General features: G+C 32.8%; 2 protein-coding genes across 2 annotated transcripts; both read right to left on the reverse strand.

Moving 5' to 3' along the window:
- Window positions 1-4,220, reverse strand: LOC117691843 (uncharacterized). The gene is made up of 2 exons (XM_066071677.1): window positions 3,495-4,220; window positions 1-3,305 (listed from the first exon to the last, which is right to left on the reverse strand). Exons 1-2 carry the CDS (start codon window positions 4,084-4,086, stop codon window positions 2,521-2,523), a joined length of 1,377 nt encoding a protein of 458 aa, XP_065927749.1. The 5' UTR covers window positions 4,087-4,220; the 3' UTR covers window positions 1-2,520.
- Window positions 4,193-24,559, reverse strand: LOC105337833 (uncharacterized). The gene is made up of 5 exons (XM_034478679.2): window positions 24,329-24,559; window positions 9,308-10,457; window positions 6,325-6,571; window positions 4,844-5,157; window positions 4,193-4,242 (listed from the first exon to the last, which is right to left on the reverse strand). The coding sequence occupies exons 2-5, from the start codon at window positions 10,431-10,433 to the stop codon at window positions 4,193-4,195; spliced, it is 1,737 nt and encodes a 578-aa protein (XP_034334570.1). The 5' UTR covers window positions 10,434-10,457; window positions 24,329-24,559.
- Between the last annotated feature and the right edge of the window lie 959 nt (window positions 24,560-25,518).

Raw genomic sequence — 25,518 nt, forward strand, 5'->3', positions numbered from 1 at the left:
AAATATATAGAAGATATACCAACAATAACCCTCATTAAAAAACCCAGATACAGATCACACAGAACTTGAGATGAAACTAGTTATTTATATCAAAAAGTTAAATGGATTAAAATTGTTAATAAGAGTAAAACGTTTTAACAAATTCAACAATTCGTTATACATTGCATCAATTTAAAAATATTTTTGATATGTCTTAAATGGGGCTCCATACAATTCCAACATATTCTCATAAGGTATAACCGTAAAGCTAAGAATAACATTTAAGACGATCTACAGTAAATCGGTATGGTAAATCGATGCTTTTGTATTTTTTATCAAAAGAGATTAAAGTAGCAAAAATTTATGGAAAAAAATCACGAAAAATGTTGTCCAATTAGTACGATAGTAATATAACGATAAATGATTCTTCAATTAACAAAAGCAGTCGCGGAGAACATTTCAATGACCTCTAAAACAATAACATTCAAGATTCTGTAATCGGCAATAAAATTAAGACCTTCAATGCAATTAATAAGTTTATAGAAAATATCATACTACTCCTCTACGACAATTAAAAGTGAAATATCTTCACCTATCTCTTCTATTGATTTACATTTATTTGTTTAAAAAAGAATCATACCAATGGTTGTCAATGACAAAAAAATTACAAAAATAAAAGGTTTTCAAGATGCAAAGCCTTAAACTAAAAAACCAAAAAAATGTTATCCAAAACATAAAAAAATAACAAATGTACAAACCAGACGAAATATACTATTGAAAATAAGCACGCATACATATAACACAAATCAAGCATTGGTTGTACAGTAGCAGAAAACTAACATTATAAACTAAAGTATACCATTCAGGGAGTCTGCAAGAATCCAGTTCCCAAAGAACAAACCTACATGCATCTCCCGAGAAGAAACCGAAGGGAATAGGCTTGCTCGAAGGGAACTGGATTCTCAGTGATTCCATCAATGGTATACATTACTATAACTGTTCTATTATACCGAAATAAGAAAAAAGAAATAAATCAGAAAGAAATTCAAATTATCCGAACTGGTCATTCTTTGCTACTTATAAGTTATTGTAAATTCCTAATTAAACGCAAGGAATTAATATCCGCGTAAAATCGCAAGAAGCCTGTCTTTCAAATTTTAAAATCTCGCTTTTAATTTTCGAACATATGTAAACTACATGAAACTATGATAAAATTGACATTTGCGATTCTATGTTCTCGCGATTTGATGAAAAACCGTTAAATCGCAGAATTAAGTACTCGCGTAAAATAAGGAATCTACAGTATTCCGGTTCCGGGACATTTGACAAGCCAATCTTTACAAAGGATAGGTGAGCTAGCGCTGTAGCTATTTTTATACACAAAAAGGAAGGTCGTTAATGTCATTTATTTGCTCTGATTTTTCTGTATGATAGACTAAGAAAAATTGACCACGGAGAATTTCCTTTGCTTCGATAAAAACTTGTCCTGCTTTAATGTCGTTTTTGTGTTAATATATATCTTGATTATATCTTGTCAAAAATGAATAATAAAGAATTTTTTTCAGTGTGGTACTGCATTGTATAAATTGTCTCTTGTCTTTAAAGCTGAACACCGCTCGTAAATAGGCACCGTCACACAGATACCTGGTATATAAACCCTTCGATTTCGTTACACCCGATTGCACACCTGAACCTCGTGGCCGACATGTATATTCCTTTCGTGGTCTTTAGATTTTATGCATTTTTTTCTTATCTTATGTTCATTTTCTGTTCGTAAATAATGCATTGACCAATTTATTTGATGTTAGTATTCTCCTGGCTTCAAAAAGTGCGTAAAATTTGATAATTTCATCGCGACCGGGTAACACGGCGAGGCAAAATGTACGTCCACACAGGTGAGACCTCTACAGCGAAGTACTTTGAACTGTTTAGAGGTCTGTCCATTATATAAGGGTTGTAGGGACAGCAGTGATTAAAGAGAAATATGGCGGACAGTGCCTATTTACGAGCGGTGTTTTTTTTTTCTTTTTTTTTTTTTTTTTTTTTGCACATTGAGGAACTTCAGACATATGATTATATCATATACTAAGTATCATTTTTCTGATGAAAAGAAATTGTCACCGTACATTCATTTTATAACGAATTTCCCAGGATACCCAAACATGACGTCGAGCATGTGCAATCAAGAATTATACACTTACATTGTTGCTAGAGCTCGAAAGCGCTGGCAGTAATGAATAATTGTAATAATTGTTTTATTCGGAGATTTCGAGATATTTTTTGCCTTAGGTTAAACGAAATTGCTAAACGTTCAAACAGAACTGTGTAACAGTTAATCAAACTGAAGCACCTTTTTACGGGAATTAGTCTGTTTTGCAATCAATAGGTCTGGTCACGGTAATTTGTTGTAGGATATCAGCAAAATTAATTGACTTACTGTAGTGAAAGTTTAAGAAATAAATAGAGGTATATTAAGATATGATGTACTTTATCCTAATTAGATTGAAACACTGCACAACGTCTTTATAGTATCCGTCCCTATTAATCATAAAGGTACGGTCTCTGATTTCCATAAGCCCAGCCATGCATTTGCCTTCTTGATCCATATAACGCTGCAGATATTCCGCGTAGATTTTCTGTTACATCGGTTTTATTCCCCTTTACCATATTTCTAACTGAAAATATAAGCAATGCTGTATCAAGCAAAGCAGTGATTGGCCCAATAATTGCACCCAGAATTACTAATCCTCGGGCAGATACTCTTAACACGCTTAATGGGATCATAATAAATCCTTTAACGGCACGAAAAATCCCAGGAATACTCTGTATCCCCGCAAAGTCAGAAGAATTAAAGTCTTGATTTGCCTCTAACCCTGTTGATAATTCCACCAATTCTTTCAACTCATTATTAATTTCATTTAGAACGGACTTTAAGCTTTCAAATATTTCTTTGTAACAGTTTTGGTAGCGTTTGAGTTTGTCTATTGAACCGATGTTAAGCACGCTTTCAGTTATCTTTGCCCCTGTTGCTACGGTTCCTCCAGTTGCTGCTATAACGGCTCCTCCCACGGATAGTCCAGTAGAAATTCCTGCTGTTACTGGAATAAGTAAAATTCCAACAGCAGTGAGAATAGCTCCAATTATCCCAGCACTGCTACCGGTTATAGTAGCAATATTTACGTTTTTGCGACGACCTTCGATTTCTGATATAATCAGTTCACAATGTCTTTGCAGATTTCTGTTGCAAATTAGCCACTGCTCAATTAACGTACAAGCAGTGTCCAGTAGGCCGTCAATTTTTCTTATTCTTCGAATAAATTTGCAATCTAAAAAAAAAATATATATATATACATGTATATATATATATATATATATCATATTCAAAACATATTCAAATCAATAACAGCTCTTCGTTTAAAAACGTTAAAATAAAAACTAAATTTAAAATTCTAAAGTAAAGCAGAACAATCGAAACGTTTATTTTTTTCTGTTTGTTTTGCAATATCTGTACGTACCAAGTTGTGTTTGATATGATGTGGGATCAGCGACGCGGCCAGGCACGGTGGGGATTTTTAACACACAGTTACACGATGCTTGTTTGGGAACAATCCTGTAATAATGTTTACTTTTTGTCTCCAACAGAGTTATGAAGTAGGTGTTGGTCTGGGGACATCTTTTAGAATAGGATATTTTTGCTGGATCCGTCTCTCTGCTTCTCACTTTACTATACTCTGTCCAGAAACTCTCTGTGGAAGTTTTAGTGTCACTGACACGAAGAACGTAAATGGTCGTCTTAAAAAACGTGCTTGCGAGCCACAATAGTAGCTCATCACAGGGTAGGCCATCCTCAATTCTCTCTTTAACGAATTTGGCCATTTCTTTATAGTCATTTTTTCCACCAATATCCTTTCCTAAATGTTCTTGATAAGCTTTGTTGATGTTTTCGCCGAAGAAAGGAGCATAGGTTTCGAAATTATTCAACATTTCATTACAGAGTTCTTCAATCAGTATATCAAATTTGTTTTCGGTTCCAAAAATTTCTTTGCTTAAACATCGCAGGAGGGAATGTTGGTTTATTTCTACGGAATCAAATGTTCTTTGTCTCATATCGTCTCTTTGCGATGCTATCCTCAATGGAGAGAATGCTGAACACACCGGAAAATCCCGTAATTCTATTTCGATTTTAATTCTGTCTGGGTCAACTGTTAAAAAACTAGTTAGAGGATGATGACGGTCGTTTAGTTAAAAGTTCAATTTCCTTACCTGATGAAAAATAAAGCATAATTTATGTTTTCTATGCATACAAGTAACATGTGTTTTTAGACATGATATATAAATGTTTATATCGATGTTTTGTAAATACGTGTTTTGAAGGGGTATCGACAAGCGTGGTGATTGATTTTAAGTATAATACATTTTCACTATTTGGCCATATTGGTCCCGCCGTAAGATCTGAAACCCTCATCTAATGACGATTCCTTTAAACAATTCTGTTAGAAGGCTTCATAGGCATCATAGTAATGCATTTAGTTTTTCCTCTCATATACATGGGAGAGGAGGACAGGATTTTAAAAGATTAAATTTCAAAGATTTTCACTGTTAGATCATTCTGGTCTGTTTACACATATAACTCCAGGTGGGTTTTAACTACTTGTTAACTGAAACAATGAACGTGATACCTTATACTGTTTATTTCTTTTTATTTGCGGTGTCATATCAAAAAGTAAATATATCTTTTTTAAGTCACCGCATCATTTTAAAATGTCCTAAAGCAACAAATAAGCTTTATTGAACATAACGCATCAATCAATATAAAGTGATGCAGTATATTGTTTTATCTTAAAAGTTGTAAAGGTATACTTACGCTGATTAGTTCTCAGCAAAGACAGAGGAGGAGGAATCTGACAATTGCAGCCTTTTATGGGAATGATTCGGTCAAACGTATTATTTAAGCGGTTATGAAAGAGAGTGATGTAAAATCTACAATCACTATTTGTCGACTGTGTCCGGTCTGGCTCGTATTCCTTCCAAGCAAAGAGTTGTGAAACTCCAAACTGATCATGGGCAGTCATGTCATGGTAAACGTAAATGGGAACCTTTAACAAATTAGAAAGTTGTTGGATCTGTTTATCCAATTGCAATTGCAATTTGCTTTCTTCAAGGACTTCCTGCAGATCCCTTGTTTAAAGAAAGAAGGTAATATAATGGATCATAATAAATGAATTTTAGATTAAACAAATTCTCTTCTTAAATTCCGAACTATCTAATATCACATTAGTAAAACTTTCAATTTATACAACTCAGTGCTGTTTGTCTTCTAACCTTAATTATGAATTGTTTTTACGGAATATTTACAAGTATCGGTAAATGATATAAAACTTTCGACTCTCGGTGCAGCTAAAATTAGTTATTCGGGAGATTTGTCTATTGAGTCAGAACATTTCGTTATACGTAGTTGCATTTTGCTATCGCATGTTTCCATTGATGAAAGACAAAACCTATATTTTTTATGTTGATTGTGTGTATGTAAATTACTTCATATAGTTCCTTTTCATTGTTTTAGATTTGAATTAATAAGAAAAAATTTTAAAAAGTTTTTCATCATTTCATACAGTATTAAATTGCAGAAGACGGCAATTTAATTTGCGTCAAAGGTTTAACAAGCGACGACAGATAATAAGTTTTTCGAGAAAAATAAACGATCCGCGACATGTAAATCAAAGTACTAAAGTACTGAATGCCGGGCTCTTTTGGTGTGTTTTAATGCATATTGTGTAGTAAAGACTGAAATCTATCTCTCTCTCTCTCTCTCTCTCTCTCTCTCTCATGCTTTTAATGTCGGCAAAGCGTCAGAGAGCGACCAAATTTTGTTAGCGGCTATAAAGAAAAATATATCTGTCTAGCATAAAAAAGTTCCTGCCTTGAACTTTACAACAGGCGTTATATATTTAATCCCCATAGTCTACAATCCCCATTTTTTCAACGCGCAGCAAAGTAGTTCATGGAAATTCATGCTCATTGAATGTGTGCAAAATGCATAGTCTTGTTTTTTAAAAACACGTTATTAATCAGGAAACTAAAAAAGACAATTTTCTTGAAATTAAAAGAAACAAAATGTCAGCACTTTTGATAAAATGTGGCTCTTTGTGTAACTATTTGGTATAGCGGAAGCTTTTACTTTGACGCTGTTTGGTTTTTCGTTTACTTTTGAAGTTGCCCTATTTATAGTAAGATATATTTGGCGATTTGCCTGCCTACAGCCACCAGTCACGACTCTGCTTTTAGCAGAGCCCGGCTAAAAATGACGCTTTTTTACTTATGGGTATGTGAGTAAATAAAAGGTACCCGACAGAGATTTGATTTTCATCCCCGAATAATTCCTTGGCCATGGCATTTGCAAGAGATCCCTCTCCGCCATTGATTTGGTCTAAACGACGATCTTCTTTTTCAAGTCGTGCAATAATGATTGAAATCGATTGTGTTGGATTCAAATAGTCTTTCCGATGAGGCCAAAACTCTCTTATGTTTGGTATATGCTTTAAATGTGTGTGGTTAAGTCGACGATTCGATGAAGGACAGCATGGGTTTTTCACTTAAAACAAAGAACACATATTTAAACACATAAATCATATATTCTACCGAAAAAAGAATCTACAATGCTATAATAATCATAATGCAACTTCACATCTAGTGTACAAATTTAAGTAGCATTTGATAAAAGGTTTGAAATTTATTTTAATATACCAATGTTTCGCACCATTGGTCTAGTGTAAGCATTTAAACTATAAACAAACACTCTTCATTGCAAAACATTGCTAATGTCGTTGTGAGAAAATTGGTTTTATGTCACACTAAATTTTTTGGTCACATGGACAAAAACAAAATAACATGTAATCAGCTATCGAATGAATAGGGATAAAATAATTTAACCTTTTTTTTTACCCAAAACTGGAAGTTTTGTATATCATAGTGAACGAGAAAAAAAGAATTATTCCTGACGCAAACTTAACTTTTTATTACAACAACTGAAACTAACTAAATAAAACCCATTATTTTTTAAAATTAAAATTAAAGAACCAAACTTTTTCCAAACCAACCTATAAAAGATATTTTTAAGACAAAGACTAGATCATATCAAGGTTTTTTTTTCATATGGTCGTAAAACCTGTTGCTTGCGTACTCTAGCAAAAGCTAAATTATTTACATAGTTATGTGTATTATACTTTATTTGGGCTAACACGGGTTATATTGAGATCACTTTGGCCTCAAAACACTTTTTGGATAAAAAAAATTTTCAAATTTTTGCTTCCCAAAAACAATTTTGAGCATCTTGATTTCAAGCATACCACCACATTGTGTGCTTAGGATATGATCTCTCTTTTAATAAAATATTTTGATGACGAACAGTGCTCAAAATCAAGGGACAAAAGGAAGAATACTTTAAGTTAACAGTAGCAGAGCAAACACGGGCCTTTAGAAAAATAGGCGGTAGGGTCATATTTATGGGGTTTTTTTTCTTTTAAATGTGTTCTCTCAGAAATTTACCAGAAAATTTCGTTGTTAAATTTTCTATAATCATTTATTATCTTTCTACGGCGAGTAATTGGTTCTTTAAAAATAAATTGAATTCAAAACGATTTTTTAAAATTTATTTCTGCGTTAAAATAACCTTCATAGAGGTCTCATCCTTAACTTAGGTTCGATTCGAACCAACTCCTTTAGCTAATTTGGTTTGGTTTGGTTTGGTTAACTTTGGTTTTTATTGTTTAAAAATTTTATATGATTTTTATCATTGAAATAAATTATATTTCCATGTGGTCCACCTTTAATCCGGAGATCATTATTTTAACAAATAAAATATTTAACATCAATATGCTTCTTCACAAGTTTAAGTCTTTTAGGCAAAAACGTGTTAGACAAGTAAACTAGTCAGGGTTTGCCTCTGTTGTTCCTTTGTCAAATTCAAACCCCTACAATGGCCCCAACCTACCTTCGGGGCATTGATTATATAAACGTTATTTACTCTACTTGATTATGCACCCACTTTTTAAAAAAAGATTTTTCTATATTTTTTGCCATGTAAAAATGCAAATCTCAATCGTAATTCCACACTTTCCTTAAAATCCATGACTTGAACAGACTTAAATCTAATGATCCTTTCGCTAAAATTTCTGCTTTTTCGTTGAATGGCTTTTAAAAGGGTATCGTTTAAAAACCTCAACAACATTTTAATAATCTTTATATTATACAAATACTGATTGGTTAGATAGTGACAGTTATAAAGTGAGAATATACTACTGAATATAACAAATATATTTGTTATATTCAGTAGTATATTCTCACTTTATAACTCTATATAGATGAATAGTCAATAATTGTAATATTAGCTCGTCCGAAAAATATTGACCGGTCAATATTTTCTTGATATCGACCGGCTAGGAATAATATCTAGAGAACATTCCCTGTATTTCAAATAATCGCCTCTGATTTGTTGCTTTGTAAACGATGACGTAAATAACTCTTCGTGACTCCAAAACAAGGTGACGTTATAATAGACAGTCAATCAAGGCAAGTAAACAACGGACGCGCAATGCGACGGTTTGCTATCATAGAGGATATATAATAAGGATTTGCGAATTACTGTGAAGTAAAATCAAGTAGAACATCTGTGTGTTAATTCTTTCGGTCGGCGGAAGATCACCAGTGACCGTTTGATGCTGATGATATTTTGGAAATGAACTTAACATAAAATTGAATTCGTGAATTCTTTTTTGAGCTGAGAAAATTACAGCGATCTGTTTTCAATTACTTTCCTAAATTTTGGTTTGTTTCTTCATATAACAAAACAAATATTGACTGTGTTGTCGGGCAACATTGATTATATAAATCATATTTGATTCTATGAAAAAGGAATATTCCTTCATTTGAAAAAAAGAAATTGAATCCCTTATACTAATGGCAGTTTTGTTAAGTTTGGTGAATAGTAGTTTGTAGAAAAGATGCAAATGTAAACTTTACATTTCAAAACAAAGATGATACCACCAACGACAGCGAACAGATGTTGATCAGTTTACTAAAAATAAAGAGATTATGACATTCTATAGCCCACTGGTTTAAATCCCTTGGATGTCTCCACATTTTTGGATAAGTCAACCTATTTCATCGTTTCTTTTTGTATAAAAAAAAATGTTCTACATTTAAGATAAAGATTCTATTTTTTTTCTTTTTAAGAGAACTTTTAATAGTTTTTAGTTCGATTAATCAATTTTAGTTAGCTTCAAAAATATTTCTTAAAATTGTTTAGCAAAATTCATGTAACTATACATACACACAATCTCATAGATGTTGCTTTTAATCTTTCCAATATGGCCAGGTATTTTTGGTTTCTGCTGACGACAGGAACATGTGTGAGACTCTGTAACATGTGGTATATAAACATTTTTTGTTGATTGAGAACGCAGTAGGATTGGGGAATCGAAACAGCTTAAATAGCACCCAACCACTGACATATACGTCTCCCATTCGCCTCTTCCCGTGGTATCAATGATTATGTCTACGTTGAATACAGAAGACAAAGCAAAAAGTTCCCCTTCACCTGGTGGCTTCATTCGTTTTTGAACAGCATCAATGTGTGTCTTCAAAATCCTCTTTTTGACACTAGCACTTGTTTCTTCTGTGATCGTCTTGTCAGCGTACTTACAAAACAACTCAAAATTGTCTTCTTCAAGTTCAAAATTGCATATGATATTCAGAATGCGTTCATGATGCTCTTCTGTCCTATAAAACTCTAAACTTAGACGACGAAATAAATCTGTTACATCTGGTTTTACACCAAAGGCAACATTGCACGAAAAGAGTATGGAAAAGTCATTAACAAAACGTAGACCAAAACATTGACTGTGATTTATATTAGCAATATCACCTGGATAAGATTTCAAATCTGTCATGTCGTCTACTTGACAAAATCTGCCAAAAATTGTGCATCCGCCGTATTGTTCCATCATTAAAAGGCATAATGGTTCCATATCAAGAAGTTGTTTATTAGTAGGTGCAAACATATACCCCTTTAGCCTTTCAATGTCCATGCCAACAGCATGGTCAAAACGGATAACACAGATGTTTCTTTGTAGCATTTCTGCTGCAGCAAATATTTCTCTTGGTGTAGGGGGCTTTTTCTCTTTTTGAATAATTTTAAGATCAGCTGACAAGCAATCCTTCGGGGGAAGCTTCCCGTCGCATTCAACACATTGTGATAGAAACAAGTGATAGTACATGGGATTTTTCTTCTCAAACTCAAAAAGGTCGTTTTCTTTTTGCATTGCCTTTTTAGGGGTGACATCCTGCTTATTGTCCAATGCTGCCATGTACAGACAGTGATAAAATGAGTAATTATCTTTAGAATATACAGTCAACTTGTATCCTTTTTCTTGAAATATATTCCTGCAAAGTTCCATGTTTTGTTGAGGTTTATTCGAGACCTTGAAAAGTGAAAAAAAAACTGTCAATTATTTTCGATAGTTTAAGACAATAAATATTGTTTTTCAGTTGATAGAAAAAAGCACAGAAAAAATTGACACTGGGCTGGAAAATGGAAAAAAAACAACAAAAAATATTAATCATCTTGATATTATTAGTCCCCTCCGGTGTATAGCTTTCCTCTCCAAGCATTGTGTTGTAAACTTAATCGACATAGTTTTTTTGTATAATTACAATCGGGTTCGTTATCATGTCGGTCTGTTGATTCAGAAGACGGTAAGAAATGATATTCTGCATAACAGTGCATTGTTTTCACAAATTTCTACCAGCAAATACTTAATGGACTTGGCGAAATTACAGGAGATAAAATAAAGAGTATTATTTTACCCATTTTTTATTTAATTTCTATATCATCTATGTAGTTTGAATTTCCTCTGTTCTTTTATCTGATTAAAGCATAACATCTCGTTTACAATAGTTTTGAAATAGATGTATGCTTCGAAGCTTTCATAGAATAATACAAACCGGTAGGGGACGTGTATTGCTTATGCAATACTCTCAGAATGCTTGTTATTATTATTTCCATAACTGAACTTATAAATGATCTCGTCTTAGGTCTTTGAAGTGGTGAACACAAAAGTGAACAAAGGACCTATTTGAATTTTTCATAACTCAAATGGTCCTCAGATCTGGTATAAAAAACACATTCGAGTTTTGATAACAAAAATTTTGGCAGGGACGAATGCGAAATTCAGTATTAAGTAAATGAGACATTGAAATACGCATGTAAATGAGACAATATATATATATATATATATATATATATATATATATATATATATATATATATATATATATATATATATATATATATATATATATATATATATCATCAAGAACCATTAATATTACAAAACTTTCTTGTCATGATAATCCATCAAAAAGACCATTTTGTAGCCCATTAGGCCGATTCCCAATGTGCTAATTTATTGCATTTTTTATATTACAGTGCAAATTGTGTTTTGAGAAGCGTTTATTAAAACAAAAACCTTATTTGTTAAGCAGTATGTTACTTGTAGCTTGTAAAAAAAAACCTCTTTGATTGTATTTGTTTCAAATATCGGCATACTGTATGATCAAAGAACAAGATACGGTATTGGCAGTATTTGGCCGCAAAACTTACGATATTTTCAACGTCTTTGTCTGGGTTATTGATGTCTTGTATTATTCTAGCTAAATCTTACATGCACTAAAATGACGTAATTTATCATAATGACGTCACTTAAGTGCGCTTAACATGTGCTGCTCGTTTAACGGTGCCGAGTACAGATCGAGTACGCACGCTTTCGCGCAGCGTTTCATTTGTATTGTAACGTCATCTTTTTGCTTGGTTGACGCAATGGGGTGATTGTTTTTACAGCAAATATTCAGCAAAAATTGTTGAAAATAGCTCGTTTGATGCGTAGAATTGATATTATATTGTGGAATAAACATAAATGTTTCGAAGTTTAAGCTATATTTGGGCTCGGGTCGAAAACGTGAAGAGGATTCAGCAAGCGTAGCCTTCTGTCACGTTTTCTTAACCCGCCTAAATATAGCTTAATTCACATATTTCTAGACAGTAACCACGTATTTTATATTAATGCCCCTTAATATGTGATGTTATATATTTATTTATAACTTAAATATATCTTAATGTTAATAATACTATAAAGATCATCATTTTGACGAATAAAAAATAGCCATTATCTGACAAATCTGGAAAATTGGGCATACAAAAAAACTTTGATAAGACCCCTGGAACAAACCAGGAGGTAAAAGCTTTTTTATATTTTACTATTTGATGTCTTTTAGCAATAACTTTATATATGTAGAACAGAAAAAGAAATTCCTAGGGCAGACGTTTTAAAAAATGTAAATAAAAAAATATGCAAAATTGATACATTTCAAGCAAAATCCCATAGGGTCCTATGTTAAAAATTAACAAACTTTGAGATGACCCATACAACAATCGGTGTGGTAAATGTCTTATTTTTTTCTTAAAATAATTTAAGAAATAAAGATAATAATTTTTCTATTGATCGACGTATCAAAGAAAAAATTGACCGGAAAACTTCATCAATGCGCGTAGCGCATTGATGAAAAAGTTTTCCGGTCAATTTTTTCTTTGATACGTCGATCAATATAAAAAATTATTATCTTCATTTCTTATCATTTAATAAAACATTTTCAAATAAAAAAAATGTGATGTGTCATTGATCAAAAATGTAAATAATGTAAATGAAGCGGCGCGTATGAATACAAAACAACAACAGCAACAATATTCAAAATGGAATCGCCTTCAGCTGATGCAGAGCTACTGGGCTGAATTTAATGGTGAGTTAAAATCTGAACCGGCTGAATTGAAAACGAAAGGAAAATACATGCGATAGCTTGTGATAGCATTCACTGTGCAGAAAAACTCGTATTAAAACTAGTTTTCATGTGAGATCGCTGGAATATGCAACTGGACATAACCATCCAAGGAAAAGCGATCGTGGACGAAAATAGCTGATATGTCGACAAAGAATAGTATGTATAAGCGACTTTTGTAAACTTTGTGGTAACTAGATAGCCAGTGATGTACTTAAATTATCTGCCGCTTGGAATTCACCGAAGGAGTTGATGCATCACTCATGGCTTTTCTTTACGACGCTTATTTTGATGACCGATCATGTACGTGTGTAAATTTAAAAATTATCGTTACCAAATTTGAACAGCAGTGTTAAGCCTACCGTGAAAGTTTATATGCCTAGGGTATATGTTCGTTATAATATTGAAATCCTTAAAAGGAACAGCCAGCCTCGCTGTAAATGTTGATTGATCTCAAGCAGACGAAATCGTGAGAAGACGCTTAATTTTCTATTTCGTGAATCAAACAAAGTGTTTTGTTTATTTTTGAAGGTTAAACTTTCAAGTTTTTATATTCACAAGTTTGCATTTTGTTTGCTGACAATAAAACAGACACAACTTTACATTTTGTTGACAGTGTTTATCTTGGAAATTCCCGTTCTATAAATAGTGTTAGATCAGAGCAGTTGAGAAAAGAAGATCCGGAGAAAATTTTATTGATGCAGGTATCAAAGAAATTTTTCAACCAATCAGAAGCGCCGATATCTCATCAAACAAATAAATATTAAATGATAATTATATCAGTAGAAATTCATGTTATAATTTTCATTCAAAAATCTAGGGCTGAACAAATTAGACCCGGCATCGTTAAATGCGTTTCTATATGCTGTATATAAATCGTTTTTGCAACATGCGACAACCACTTGCATATTTTGCATGCAGATTCATCAATTCATCATTTATTAACACAGTTAAAATTGTGTTGGTTGTTACATGTGAACAGTATGAACTTTTATAAAAAACTGTAAACGGAAAATGTTAATTTACCGACGTCATTTACGCTTATGTTTATCGGTATCGACGTCAACAACGCTATCGACCCTAAGTGAGAAGCTGATTAGCAGAATCTAATAATTGGTAAGTTATTTTGATAGCACCAAATGGTATTCTTCACAGATTCTTGATAACACATAACTACACGCATTAATGATATACTTATAACGAACATCTTCACTAATTTTAAGAATGAACAAGCATTCTGAAAATATTGCGTAAGCAATACACGTCCCCTCCCGGTTTGTAATATTCTATGAAAGCTTCGAGGCATATATCTATTTCAAAACTACATAGATGCTATAGAAATTAAATAAAAAATGGGTAAAATAATACTCTTTATTTTATCTCCTGTAATTTCGCCAAGTCCATTAAGTATTTGCTGGTAGAAATTTGTGAAAACAATGCACTGTCATGCAGAATATCATTTTTTACCGTCTTCTGAAACAACAGACCGACCCAATAACGAACCCGATTGTAATTATACAAAACAACTATGTCGATTAAATTTACAACACTTTGATTGACACTATTTTACAGAACAAAACTGATATAAGGTACCGATGTGGCAAAAAATATGTCAGCATAATTATGTAAAATGTGACGCATATTAACTGTAATCAAATGATACCTGTATGTAAAGGGGTATAGGGGAGAACATAAAGCATAAAATATAAAGACCTATGAATACCATGTGGCGTCGGACGTGAATTAAAAGAGTGTGTGTGTGGGGGGGGGGGGGGGCTAGAATTATCTGAAATCTTTACAAGCAAAAAGACCCCCCCCCCCCGGTTCCCACGCCTATGTTACTGATTATAAAGGTCTAGATGTTTTGTTTGGTGTTAGTTTCATTTCAGAATAAAATACCAGCTAATTATTCTGTTATATAGAATAGTGTCCGAATGCGGATTAGTACAAGTATTTATTTACTTGATTTCAATATTTTCAAAACATTATAACAAATACATTGTCCGTTTTGGTGATTTTCTTACGACCATGATGTTATTAAATTGCTCCATTAAAATTACAATCAAATTAAGTAATTTACATGTATACTAGCGGAAAAAAGAAACTGTGCATTATTTAATATATGAAAAAACATTTAAAAATTACAATAGCAAATTTTATTTTTTGTAATACTGTTAACACATGTATTCGTAACAACATCTCATAACACATTAATGTCAACGTCGAATAACGTCAATTTCAGCACACTCGAAAGTCACTGTTATTTGAAATTGAATTAACAAAATTAATAAAGCGTGTGACCACCATTTGCGTTCACGCACGCTTGACAGCGACGCTTCATTGATGCCACTAAAGTGTTCAGAAATGCTTGAGGGATGTTGTTCCAGATGTTGGTTAAAGCCTGGCCTAAATCAGCCAATGTCACTGGCTGATTTGGTAAACGGCGTAAACGTCTTTCCATTTCATCCCGGACGTGCTCGATCGGCGACAAATCGGGGGAAAAAGCTGGCCAAGGCAAGACATCCACATTCTGTTGAACAAACAAGTCCCTGACTACACGTGCAACGTGTGGGCTTGCGTTGTCTTGCTGTAGAGTGATGTGATTTTGATGTCTCTGTATGAAGGGTGTCACATGACACTGAATAATTTCATCTCGATAGCGTACGCCGGTGAGATTTCCATTGACAATTTGTAGAGGGGTCCTTCCACGTGCTGATATTCCACCCCACACCATAACGCTACCTCCACCAAATTGTGGACGTTGCACAACACAAACGTCCTGGTAACGCTCCCCAACGCGACGATACACCCTACAACGGCCGTCACTGCTATCCAAATGAAATCTGGATTCATCAGTGAACAGAATATTGGCCAAGTCCTGTATTCTGAATCGCAGATGTCGTGTGCACCACGTTAGTCTGGCGATACGATGACGTTGAAGCAGAACTGGGCGCACTGCTGGACGTATTTGTCTGATGTTTTGCTCGCGCAGACGATTACGCACAGTTCTTGGACTAATTGGTCGAAGCTTTGGAATGCTACGGGCAGTCAAACTTGCTGTCTGGAAACGATTTCTCAGATGCACAAGTCTAATGTGGTTGTCCTGTTGACGTGACGTCACACGAGGTCGCCCAGAGCGCGGTCGATCCTGAGTGTAGCCAGATTGTTGAAAACGTTTCCATAATGACTGGATGGTGTTCCGTTGAACTCCAAAGTGTCTTGCTACAGTATTTTGTGCCATTCCAGCTGTTTGTGCCCAACAGCACGATTACGTTGGTTTTCGTTGAGCCGTGGCATGACATAGGGGTAAATTTTGTTGAAACTAAAGTGATTTCCTTAACAAAAAAAGTTTAAACAAATCCTTTACAATTAAAATTCTTATTCTAAACAGTATTGGCCCGTAAAGGTCGTGCGTACAAATTCTTCAATAAACAACAGGTGCCCACTAACCATGAAAAAGTCCGTGCACCCGGACGGTTACCATCCGATATTGTCAAAAACATTACCATTATCGATTGTTTAAATTTTATAAATACAAACAATTGATATAGAAAAATTATACTAAATTTTATAATGCACAGTTTCTTTTTTCCGCTTGTATATATTATCTAACTTGCATTGTAAAATAAAATTTTGATTTACGTAATTTCCGCTAAATTACCATGATCCCTTTGCAAGATCAGTATTAAGAAACAAAAATCAGCTTAATTATAAAAACATTTTATGCTTTTGAGTCTGCCTTCTTGTGCATGACCAATTAACGTGTTTCTTTTAATCTTATCACTTTTTTAAGAAATGCTACGCACATTGATGAAGTTTTCCGGTCAATTTTTTCTTTGATACGTCGATCAATAGAAAAATTATTATCTTCATTTCTTATCATTTAATAAAACATTTTCAAATCAAAAAAATGTTAAGTGTCATTGATCAAAAATGTAAATAATGTAAATGAAGCGGCGCGTATGAATACAAAACAACAACAGCAACAATATTTAAAATGGATGCGCCTTCAGCTGATGCAGAGCAATGGATTAAACACAAATAGTGAGTTAAAATCTGAACCGACTGAATTGGAAACAAAAGGAAAATACATGCGATAGCTTGTGATATCATTCACTGTGCTGAAAAATTCGTAATAAAACTAGTTTCCATGTGTGATCGCTGGAATATGCAACTGGAGATCGATAACCATCCAAGGAGAGGCGATCATGGACGAATATAGTTGATATGTCGACAAAGAATATTATGTATAAGCGACTTTTGTATACGTTGTGGTAACTAGCTAGCCAGTGATGTACTTAAATGGTATATCTGCCGCTTGGAATGCGCCGGAGGAGTTGATGCATTACTCTTAGTCTTTACTTTTCTTCACGATGCTTATTCTGATGTCCGATGATGTACGTGTGTAAATTTAAAAATCATCGTTACCAAATTTGAACAGCAGTGTTACCGTGAAAGTGTATAGGCCTATATGTTCGTTATAGGCTAATTATTCTGGAAAAGGAACAGCCAGACTCGCAGTAATGTTGATTGATCGCAAGCGTACGAAATCGTGAGAAGACGCTTAATTTTCTATTTCGTGAATCAAATAATGTGTTTTGTTTATTATTGAAGGTTAAACTTTCAAGTTTTTATGTTTATAAAATTGTATTTTGTCTGCTGACAATAAAACAGACATAACTTTACATTTTGTTGACAGTGTTTATTTTGGAAATTCCCGTTCTATAAATAGTGTTAGATCAGAACAGTTTAGAAAGAAGATCCGGTAAAATTTTTATTGATGCAGGTATCAAAGAAATTTTTCAACCAATCAGAAGCGCCGATATCTCATCAAACGAATAAATATTAAATGATATCGAAATGAAACTAAAGCTTAATTTGTTAATGCTTTTAATGTAGTCCTCATCGGGAGTTTTGAAAATGCTTGCATTTTATAAGAGTTTGATAGTGCTAAAGAATTTATTACAATAGATTTCTCAAATAATGTTAATTTTCTTCTCTTCCAAGATTCGAGATTCGAATAAAATGTCTGTATCATGATAATTTTCATCCAATTTTATTATAGCATTCAATTTTATCATAATCTTCAAAAATATCTTAATTTTATTGATTTGTTCATGACTGTTCCACCTTCGATTTCTGTTGACATATATTTAAAAGGACCAAGCAAAATACATTCAGGTTTGCTTATATTAACCTTAAATCCAGCATGAATACAGAACTCGTTTACCGTTTCCAAAGCATGTTTAAGTGATTCAATATTTGGCATTGTAAAGTTCATGTCATGTCGTCGGCATGTTATATATTCTTTACTTCTTCTTCAGTAAAGTAAGCTTTATTTCTAGTACTCTTTATATTTTCAGATAAAATTTCGGCATTAATAGATATAAAACGGCAGATATTGGACAGTCCTGTCTCATTACCCTTTCCATTTCGCACGTTTTTGAAATCCATTTATAAATACAAAGTACAGCTGAAAAAAAATGTGTTTTTTGCTTCAGATTAACTCATTGTATAGTTAGAAAATAAGATATAACGTTGATTGTGACAGTTGAAGTCCATAAAAATCCCTTTCACGTGCCTAATAAATGTAATTATGAGCTTCCGGAAATTAAAGGGTGGTACAAACCAGAATATATTGTTTGTTTTTACCACGTGAATTTTGACTGACAGTAATTGATACATACTGAAATCTACAAGATCTGCGCCCAACTACGATTATCATGGTATACGAGGTAAAAGGGACTCTCTAAACGGAACACATCATCACTTTCTCGATAATTTATAAATGATTTGCCAATTTCAGCTCATTTTAAAATTAACTGACATAAATATGTCAATTAATCCTTCAAGGGGCATCACTTACAAAATAAGTTTAGGTTGTAGCAACTCCTGAGATAAACACGTAAAATACATGCCTACAAAATAATTCTGGTTATTTTAAACACGTTGAGAAACTATAACTTTGGAGAAGTAGAAAAGGCATATTTCTATCAACAAACCTGTCAAGGAGAATCTTTGCGAGCCCTTCATGTGTTTTGTTTATAGTAAATACGCATGCGTAATAGTATAAAAGGCTGAACCCCGTAACACGTTGCGATGTATATATTAAAGTGTTATTCCTATTTACTAATTTTAATGAATATATTAGATTTATATCACGGAGAAATTTGTACTTTTCTGAAAGTTTATACATTTATGAGTAGTACAAAAATACCGAACCCAATCGGATTTTTCAAGTCGATTTTTAATAAGATGCGCCGTAATGTATCTTTAAATCAAAATATTGTTCTTTAATATAAGATTTTTATCCAATTAAAAAGTTTTCCACTAAGTTGAATTTTTCTACTGTTTAAATAAAGTCCACTCAACTTAATAAAAACTTTTTTCAAATTCTGAAAATAACAGAATTCCCGCTCTGTTAAATTTTCACAACATTACAAAATATCTAAGATAAAACGGACATTAATACCTATAAACGGTATTTACATGCGCTGTTTGCTTTTTACCAATTTGCTTTGAAGTAAAAGTTTGTAACCTACGTGCAAAAACTAATGCTATGATTATATAGTCTGTAGTAAAAAGACTTATTGGTCGGTCGTTTTTCAAATTATTTTTCTTCCTTATTCATATACACTACGGCCAGCACGGATCCCGTATTTCCCGCGACACCGTGATGGTGTTTTAATTCATTCCGCGATACACCGTCGCGGTATTGTCATCGCGGTGATCGCAGGGCCACGATTTTACCGCGGTGGTGTAAGACACCGAAACAGGTGTGTGTTTTGTATCTGTTATTAAACCGAGAAGAAAAAAGCGCGGTTTCAATTATTGTTAGAATTTTGATATAGGTATTATTAGAAGAAAAATTCATTATTTTCTTTGAATTTTTTTTTTACAAAAACTTCTAGAAAACTATTGCTACATGTTTTTGTTAATATTGTACAAGAGCCCAAAACATAGCAATGAAAAAAATGACAATAACAAACTGTCAACCATCTCAAAAATCCAAAAAATAAAATACAAATTCAAAGCAGAGCAACATTGTATTACGCAAATCATGTATAAACATGTACTTGAAAATTTGTTAAGTATTATTTTTTGGCATGTGATGAGTTGAAAATATGCCATAGATTTGCAAAAGAAAAATATTACGCAATGTACTATTATGAGGTCCCTACGTATGCATCAACTCAACTTGTCTGTTTTTCCCTCAATCAGACTCTTTTTTAACTCATGAATTATTCTCTCTCTCTTTCTCTCTCTCTCTCTTCTCTCTCTCTCTCTCTCTCTCTCTCTCTCTCTCTCTCTCTCTCTCTCTCTCTCTCTCTCTCTCTGTATAAGGGAGGTAACTGCAAGTCTTTAGAAAATATCATTTTTCCGTTCAAAAAAAATACCTTGATCATATCATAAAAAAGGGAGGATAACTGACGCCAGAAGCATTGATAAAATTAATTGTAAAGTCCATCAAGTTCATAACAATTATTAGTGTTCAGTTTCCAGTACCAATTTCCTCGTTCATTATCATATCATATACAGATAAATCAAATTTGATTGCTCTCTATGATAAGACATTCTAGTCTCGTTATTATGAGTACCGAGAATAATACGAATAATCACTTGTGGGTTTTTTTATCAACAAGATGTCCTTATAAATATGAAATCCATACGGCTTTTTTATATTATTGCTTGCACCACACCAGGTGTATCCATTAAGATTTACTCATGTATCTCTTCATAAGTCTTTTAAATGTAAACTAACCATAATGTCAAACTTTTTTCAGTATTCTCCCCCTCAAAGTGGCATTTAAAATCTCCACATAAAATAATATTTTCTGTGATTCTTTAATTGCTTTAAAAAGTCAATTATGTAGCTTTTTTGTGCGGTGCATAAATAAAAGTACCTCACTACACCCAGACTTACACCTTTTAAGACACTACGTCACAAGGTGGCGATTTAAATATTTTGTTAAACTGTTTATATCGTTCCATTCGGTTGTATGTCGTCGTAGCTCAGTGGTTAAAGTATTGGGCTTCTGAACTGCAGATCATGAATTCGAATCCGCCTGGAGCTTTTGTTCATGTTTACCGAATTAAATTTTCGAAAATGTAATTTTTCATCCAAAATTGCCCATTTTTGCCTATTTGACTTACATACTTCTTTTCCATTATGATATCTATCAAAATCAAGTAATTTTCTGCTGCTTTCAAAAAATATTTCAAGGTGTAGTAAGCCACCTTAAGTAAACTATAGGAAATATCATCAATATTAAAATTGACCAGTATTTTTCTTTGATCGCTGGTCTTGTGTATATTTTTTATATCAATATTTAACCCCCTTTAAAACTAAATTTTAAGCTTCTACTGAATGATAAGTCGGAAAAGCAATGTATAGATTTGTCATTCCAAGCAAATCGTGTTGAAAATTGTTTTTCTCTATAAGGAGTGTTTCTTGAATCAAAATTATAGCATGGATACTTTTATCCTGTATCCAATATTAGAATTTATCTCTTTTTAGAGTTCAAACCTCTCATATTTACGTGGATGAATTTGTGGGGTCAATGTTCTTTGGTAGCCAAAATTGTCCTGGTTCGCGGGGGCGTAATGTCGTCGGTAGCAAGTTCTATTTTGTAAAAAAAAAAAAAAAAACTCAACAAGTGTTTGAATATACGTTCGTGGAGAAATAAATGCATATGCAAGGATTACCTACAAAAGCCACGAACATTGCTTCCCACAAACAATAATGATTCCACAGTACATTGTTGCTATGTCCACACAGGTATTTTATTGCTAGTCTATTTTTTAAGGTATCCGTAAATCAGGTTGACACTTTATGAGAAAATTCACATGAAATGTAAGCCATCAATGTTAGATCGTTTCATAGTCGGTGATTTTGGCGAATTTTTCCGTGTACCGGAGCAATCGCACTTTCTCGGGGTTCAAAGCTCGCTGAGCATACTGGAGATGTCCCGCTATGAGCTGTCCTTGGAAATTCGCGGTGCGGAATTCGATTGCTGTGTAATACGACTGTCGTTAGAATGAGATGCAGTGACGTTTGTCAGGAAATCCTCCAACTTTTTTTTTTACCAGATCAGGGAAATGTGGATCGTTACTTTTTTATCTAAACCGGACGTCCAAAAATCATTAAAGGTTGCTTCAACAAAGATTGCTGATAATTTTTAATTGCACAATGCCTCACGGAAAACCGATGCCTGATTAAATTTTGCTTTTATTATTTCAGTCATCAAATCTAACTTTTTTTTAGCTTCAAACAGTTAGAATAAGAGATGGTCTTCCCAATTTTTTGCATCTAATGTAGTTGACGTATTCTGAATTGCATTTATTCAGGATTTATTGCCACAGAGAGTTCAAACGATGTTTACAAAATTAGTGAAGGAGATTCGTTAAAAAGCATTTAAATTCCTAAGAAATTGTCATAAACACGGAGCTAGGAACACACACGTTCTCTCGGTTCTGTCTCACGTGACCATTTCTTACAACGATATAAAGCACATGGATCTAATCTTTATTATCATTCCAATAGTGAAAAAATGAAATATTTTATATAAGACTCGTTGTATTAACAATATACATTGTACGGTTCTTAAATATCATTTATTACATGTAGGTAATTTTCTTGAAGCTAAATATTTCGGTGACCAATGCATATTTCTTGGTAAGACTAAGGGAAAAAGTTATATAATGATGGTTTAAAATGCATTATATTCGATGTTATGCATTTCTTTCAATGCTTGTTGACGTGTGTAAAGTATGCTAAGTGTTCACAATTATGGCACGCCAAATTCACAAAAATGAAATAAACATAGTTTCACATTTGATAAATTAGGTTTATCGACTGGTTACCATAGTTTGCACACCCCAAACTATAGTTAACGATTCGTTTACTATACTTTAGATCTGTAAAACTATATTTAACGGTTGTAAACAATAGTTAACGAATGATAATCTAAGTTTATCCGCCTGCAAATAACATTAACAATAACTTTTGCGTATATTATAACTATAGATTCACAACTGTAAACTATAATTTACATTCGTTTACTATAGTTAAGAGTTGTTAATCATAGTTTCACAGTCTTGAAACCAAATTTATCAGATACACTATATTTTGCAATCGCAAATGGTTGTTTTCAGTGTTAATTACATTTACACAACTTAAACATAGATGATCGCGTTAACGATGGTTTACACATAAGATATATAGATTATCGTCGTTAACTATTGTTTTATCTCTGTAAACAACCGTTAAACCTAGTTTATCGACTGTGAAACTATGATTACATCAAACGTTAATATGCAGAATCAGCGATTTTTTGCAACAAGAATTAAGATTTAGATGTAACACATTGTCAAACTAGCTCGTGCATGTGTAAACTTTCTACATTAAGTTTATATTACTCATGCAGGTGTATTAAGAAAATAGGATTATCTTTTTTGAATACGTGGCCTTTTGCTCTTTAAATATCATCATTAGACTTTATATTATCTTTGTAGTATTTGAACAATAGATAAGGAGTCGATAAATCCATACCATTGTCGATTTATTACAACGTAAATTGTATGTTTTTAATGCATATGCATGTAAGGTAGGCCTATATTTCAAAAAAAATGAAATCTACGAAAACCCTATAAGTTCTTGAAATTATCGATATTTTCATTAAAAATCAATGAATTCTACAAGACATTGTTAAGGCAAAAAGAATAAAACTTTTAACTCAAATTCATAAATAAACGTCTGTGTAAGAGTTTCTTTAAAAAAACAAAACGAGAAACTAACGAAGTTTTCAAGCCATGAAATAAAATGGTTTGAATTGGCATTGTTTTGAGTGTCAACACCAACAAATTTATGTAATGCTTTTCACAAAAAGCAAAACGGTATAACACTATCAAAATGAAAGTTAAATACGGTATTCGTACCTGTTAAAATAGAAATATCAATTACAAATAGATAGAGTCTGTAAAGAACGTTCGTGAACAGCATACATGTATTATCAGATTAAATATATTGTGTGACAAGGTGTCACGTAATACATAACCACGTGCTAAGTAAAAGACTTTGTACTTTGAAACCTGGGGATGAAATTATATCCTTATAATTGCAACAACTACGTATATTTATAAAATTGCATAGATTTTATCAGTCCAAAAAACACATCGAAGTAAATTTAGTTCGATCTGGTTTTTTGAAAGTGTATACGAGGGTTGGAAAACGTTGTAGTGTTGTAGCACATTTAATCAAATGATAAAACGATTACCTATACATGTATTTTTTTTTTATTGATTAACTCTTAAACGGTCAAAACTGAGCACAAAATCCAAAAACTTTATCCAATAAGGTACATATTATATATGAAATATTTAAAAATACACACAATCATATTATATAACAATATCAATACAGTTTTTTTTACATATATAAAATTAATAAACACTAGCCTACCTAGTTTTATAGAAACTTATCCACTGGTCCAGCAGAAGGATCTAGTTTATATTGAAGGTAAACTCCTGAACTGCAAATAATCTGAACGAATGTCAAGATGCCACGTATTACATGATCACGTGCTTCAGTAACAGATGTTTGAAACCTGAAGGTATGATATATGCATTATTTTTTGTAACAAACACGTAGATCTATAAAATTTCATAGATTTTATCAGTCCAAAAAACAAATAAAAGGAAGTCAATCTTGGACCATCTGTTTCTATGAACGTGTATACAAGGGTTTTACTGTTGTAGTATAATTCATCAATCGATAAAACGATAAAACGACTACATAAAGTTTTTAAAATTTATTCTAAAACGGTCAAAACTTTTTAAAAAACAATGCATCAACATTATCAAATCTGGTACATATAACATACAAAATATTTAAAAATGCACACCGCTATTGTAATACATGTATAAACAATATCGGTAACAGCTTTTTGCATTGATAAAACAAATGAACTCTATTTTACCTTTTTCTTTTTTTTTTTTAATTTTCTCCATAAGTCCGGTGGAATGATCTAGTCTGTATTGTAAATGCTTAAATTTTATCAGATCGAATATCTTATGTGTCAAGGTGTCCCGCTATATATAACCTCTTGCTGCAGTAAAAGACTGTGCACTTTGAGACCTGGAGCGGATAAAATCTTGATTATGTTTTGTAACAACTGCGTAGATTTATAACCTTGATAGATTTAATCAGACCAGAAAACATTAAAGCAAGTCTCATTCGATCTGGTTATTTGAAAGTGTATTCAAGGGTTGGAAAAGGTCTTACTGTTGTAACACATTTCATCAAACGGTATTACTACCACCTATAGGTGTTTTTAATGATTAATTATTCTAAAATGGTCAAAAACCTGAAAAAAATGCAACAACATTATCAAATATAGAATATGTAATATATGATATAATTAAAATACACATTGGTATGTAATATGAACGTTTGCACGGACTACCAATTACAGAGATAGGTAAAGTTAGCTACTAGTAACTGGCTACCAGTAACTGGCTACGAGAAGTAAGAAAAGCTAGTTACTAGTAACTGGCAACGAGATGAAATAAAATTTGGCTACTAGTAACCGACTACTAGTAACTGGCTATGAAAAGTAAGAAAAGCTAGCTACTAGTAGCTGGCTACGAGAT

Source organism: Magallana gigas, chromosome 9, assembly GCF_963853765.1.
Source record: "Magallana gigas chromosome 9, xbMagGiga1.1, whole genome shotgun sequence".
Classification (NCBI taxonomy): domain Eukaryota; kingdom Metazoa; phylum Mollusca; class Bivalvia; order Ostreida; family Ostreidae; genus Magallana; species Magallana gigas.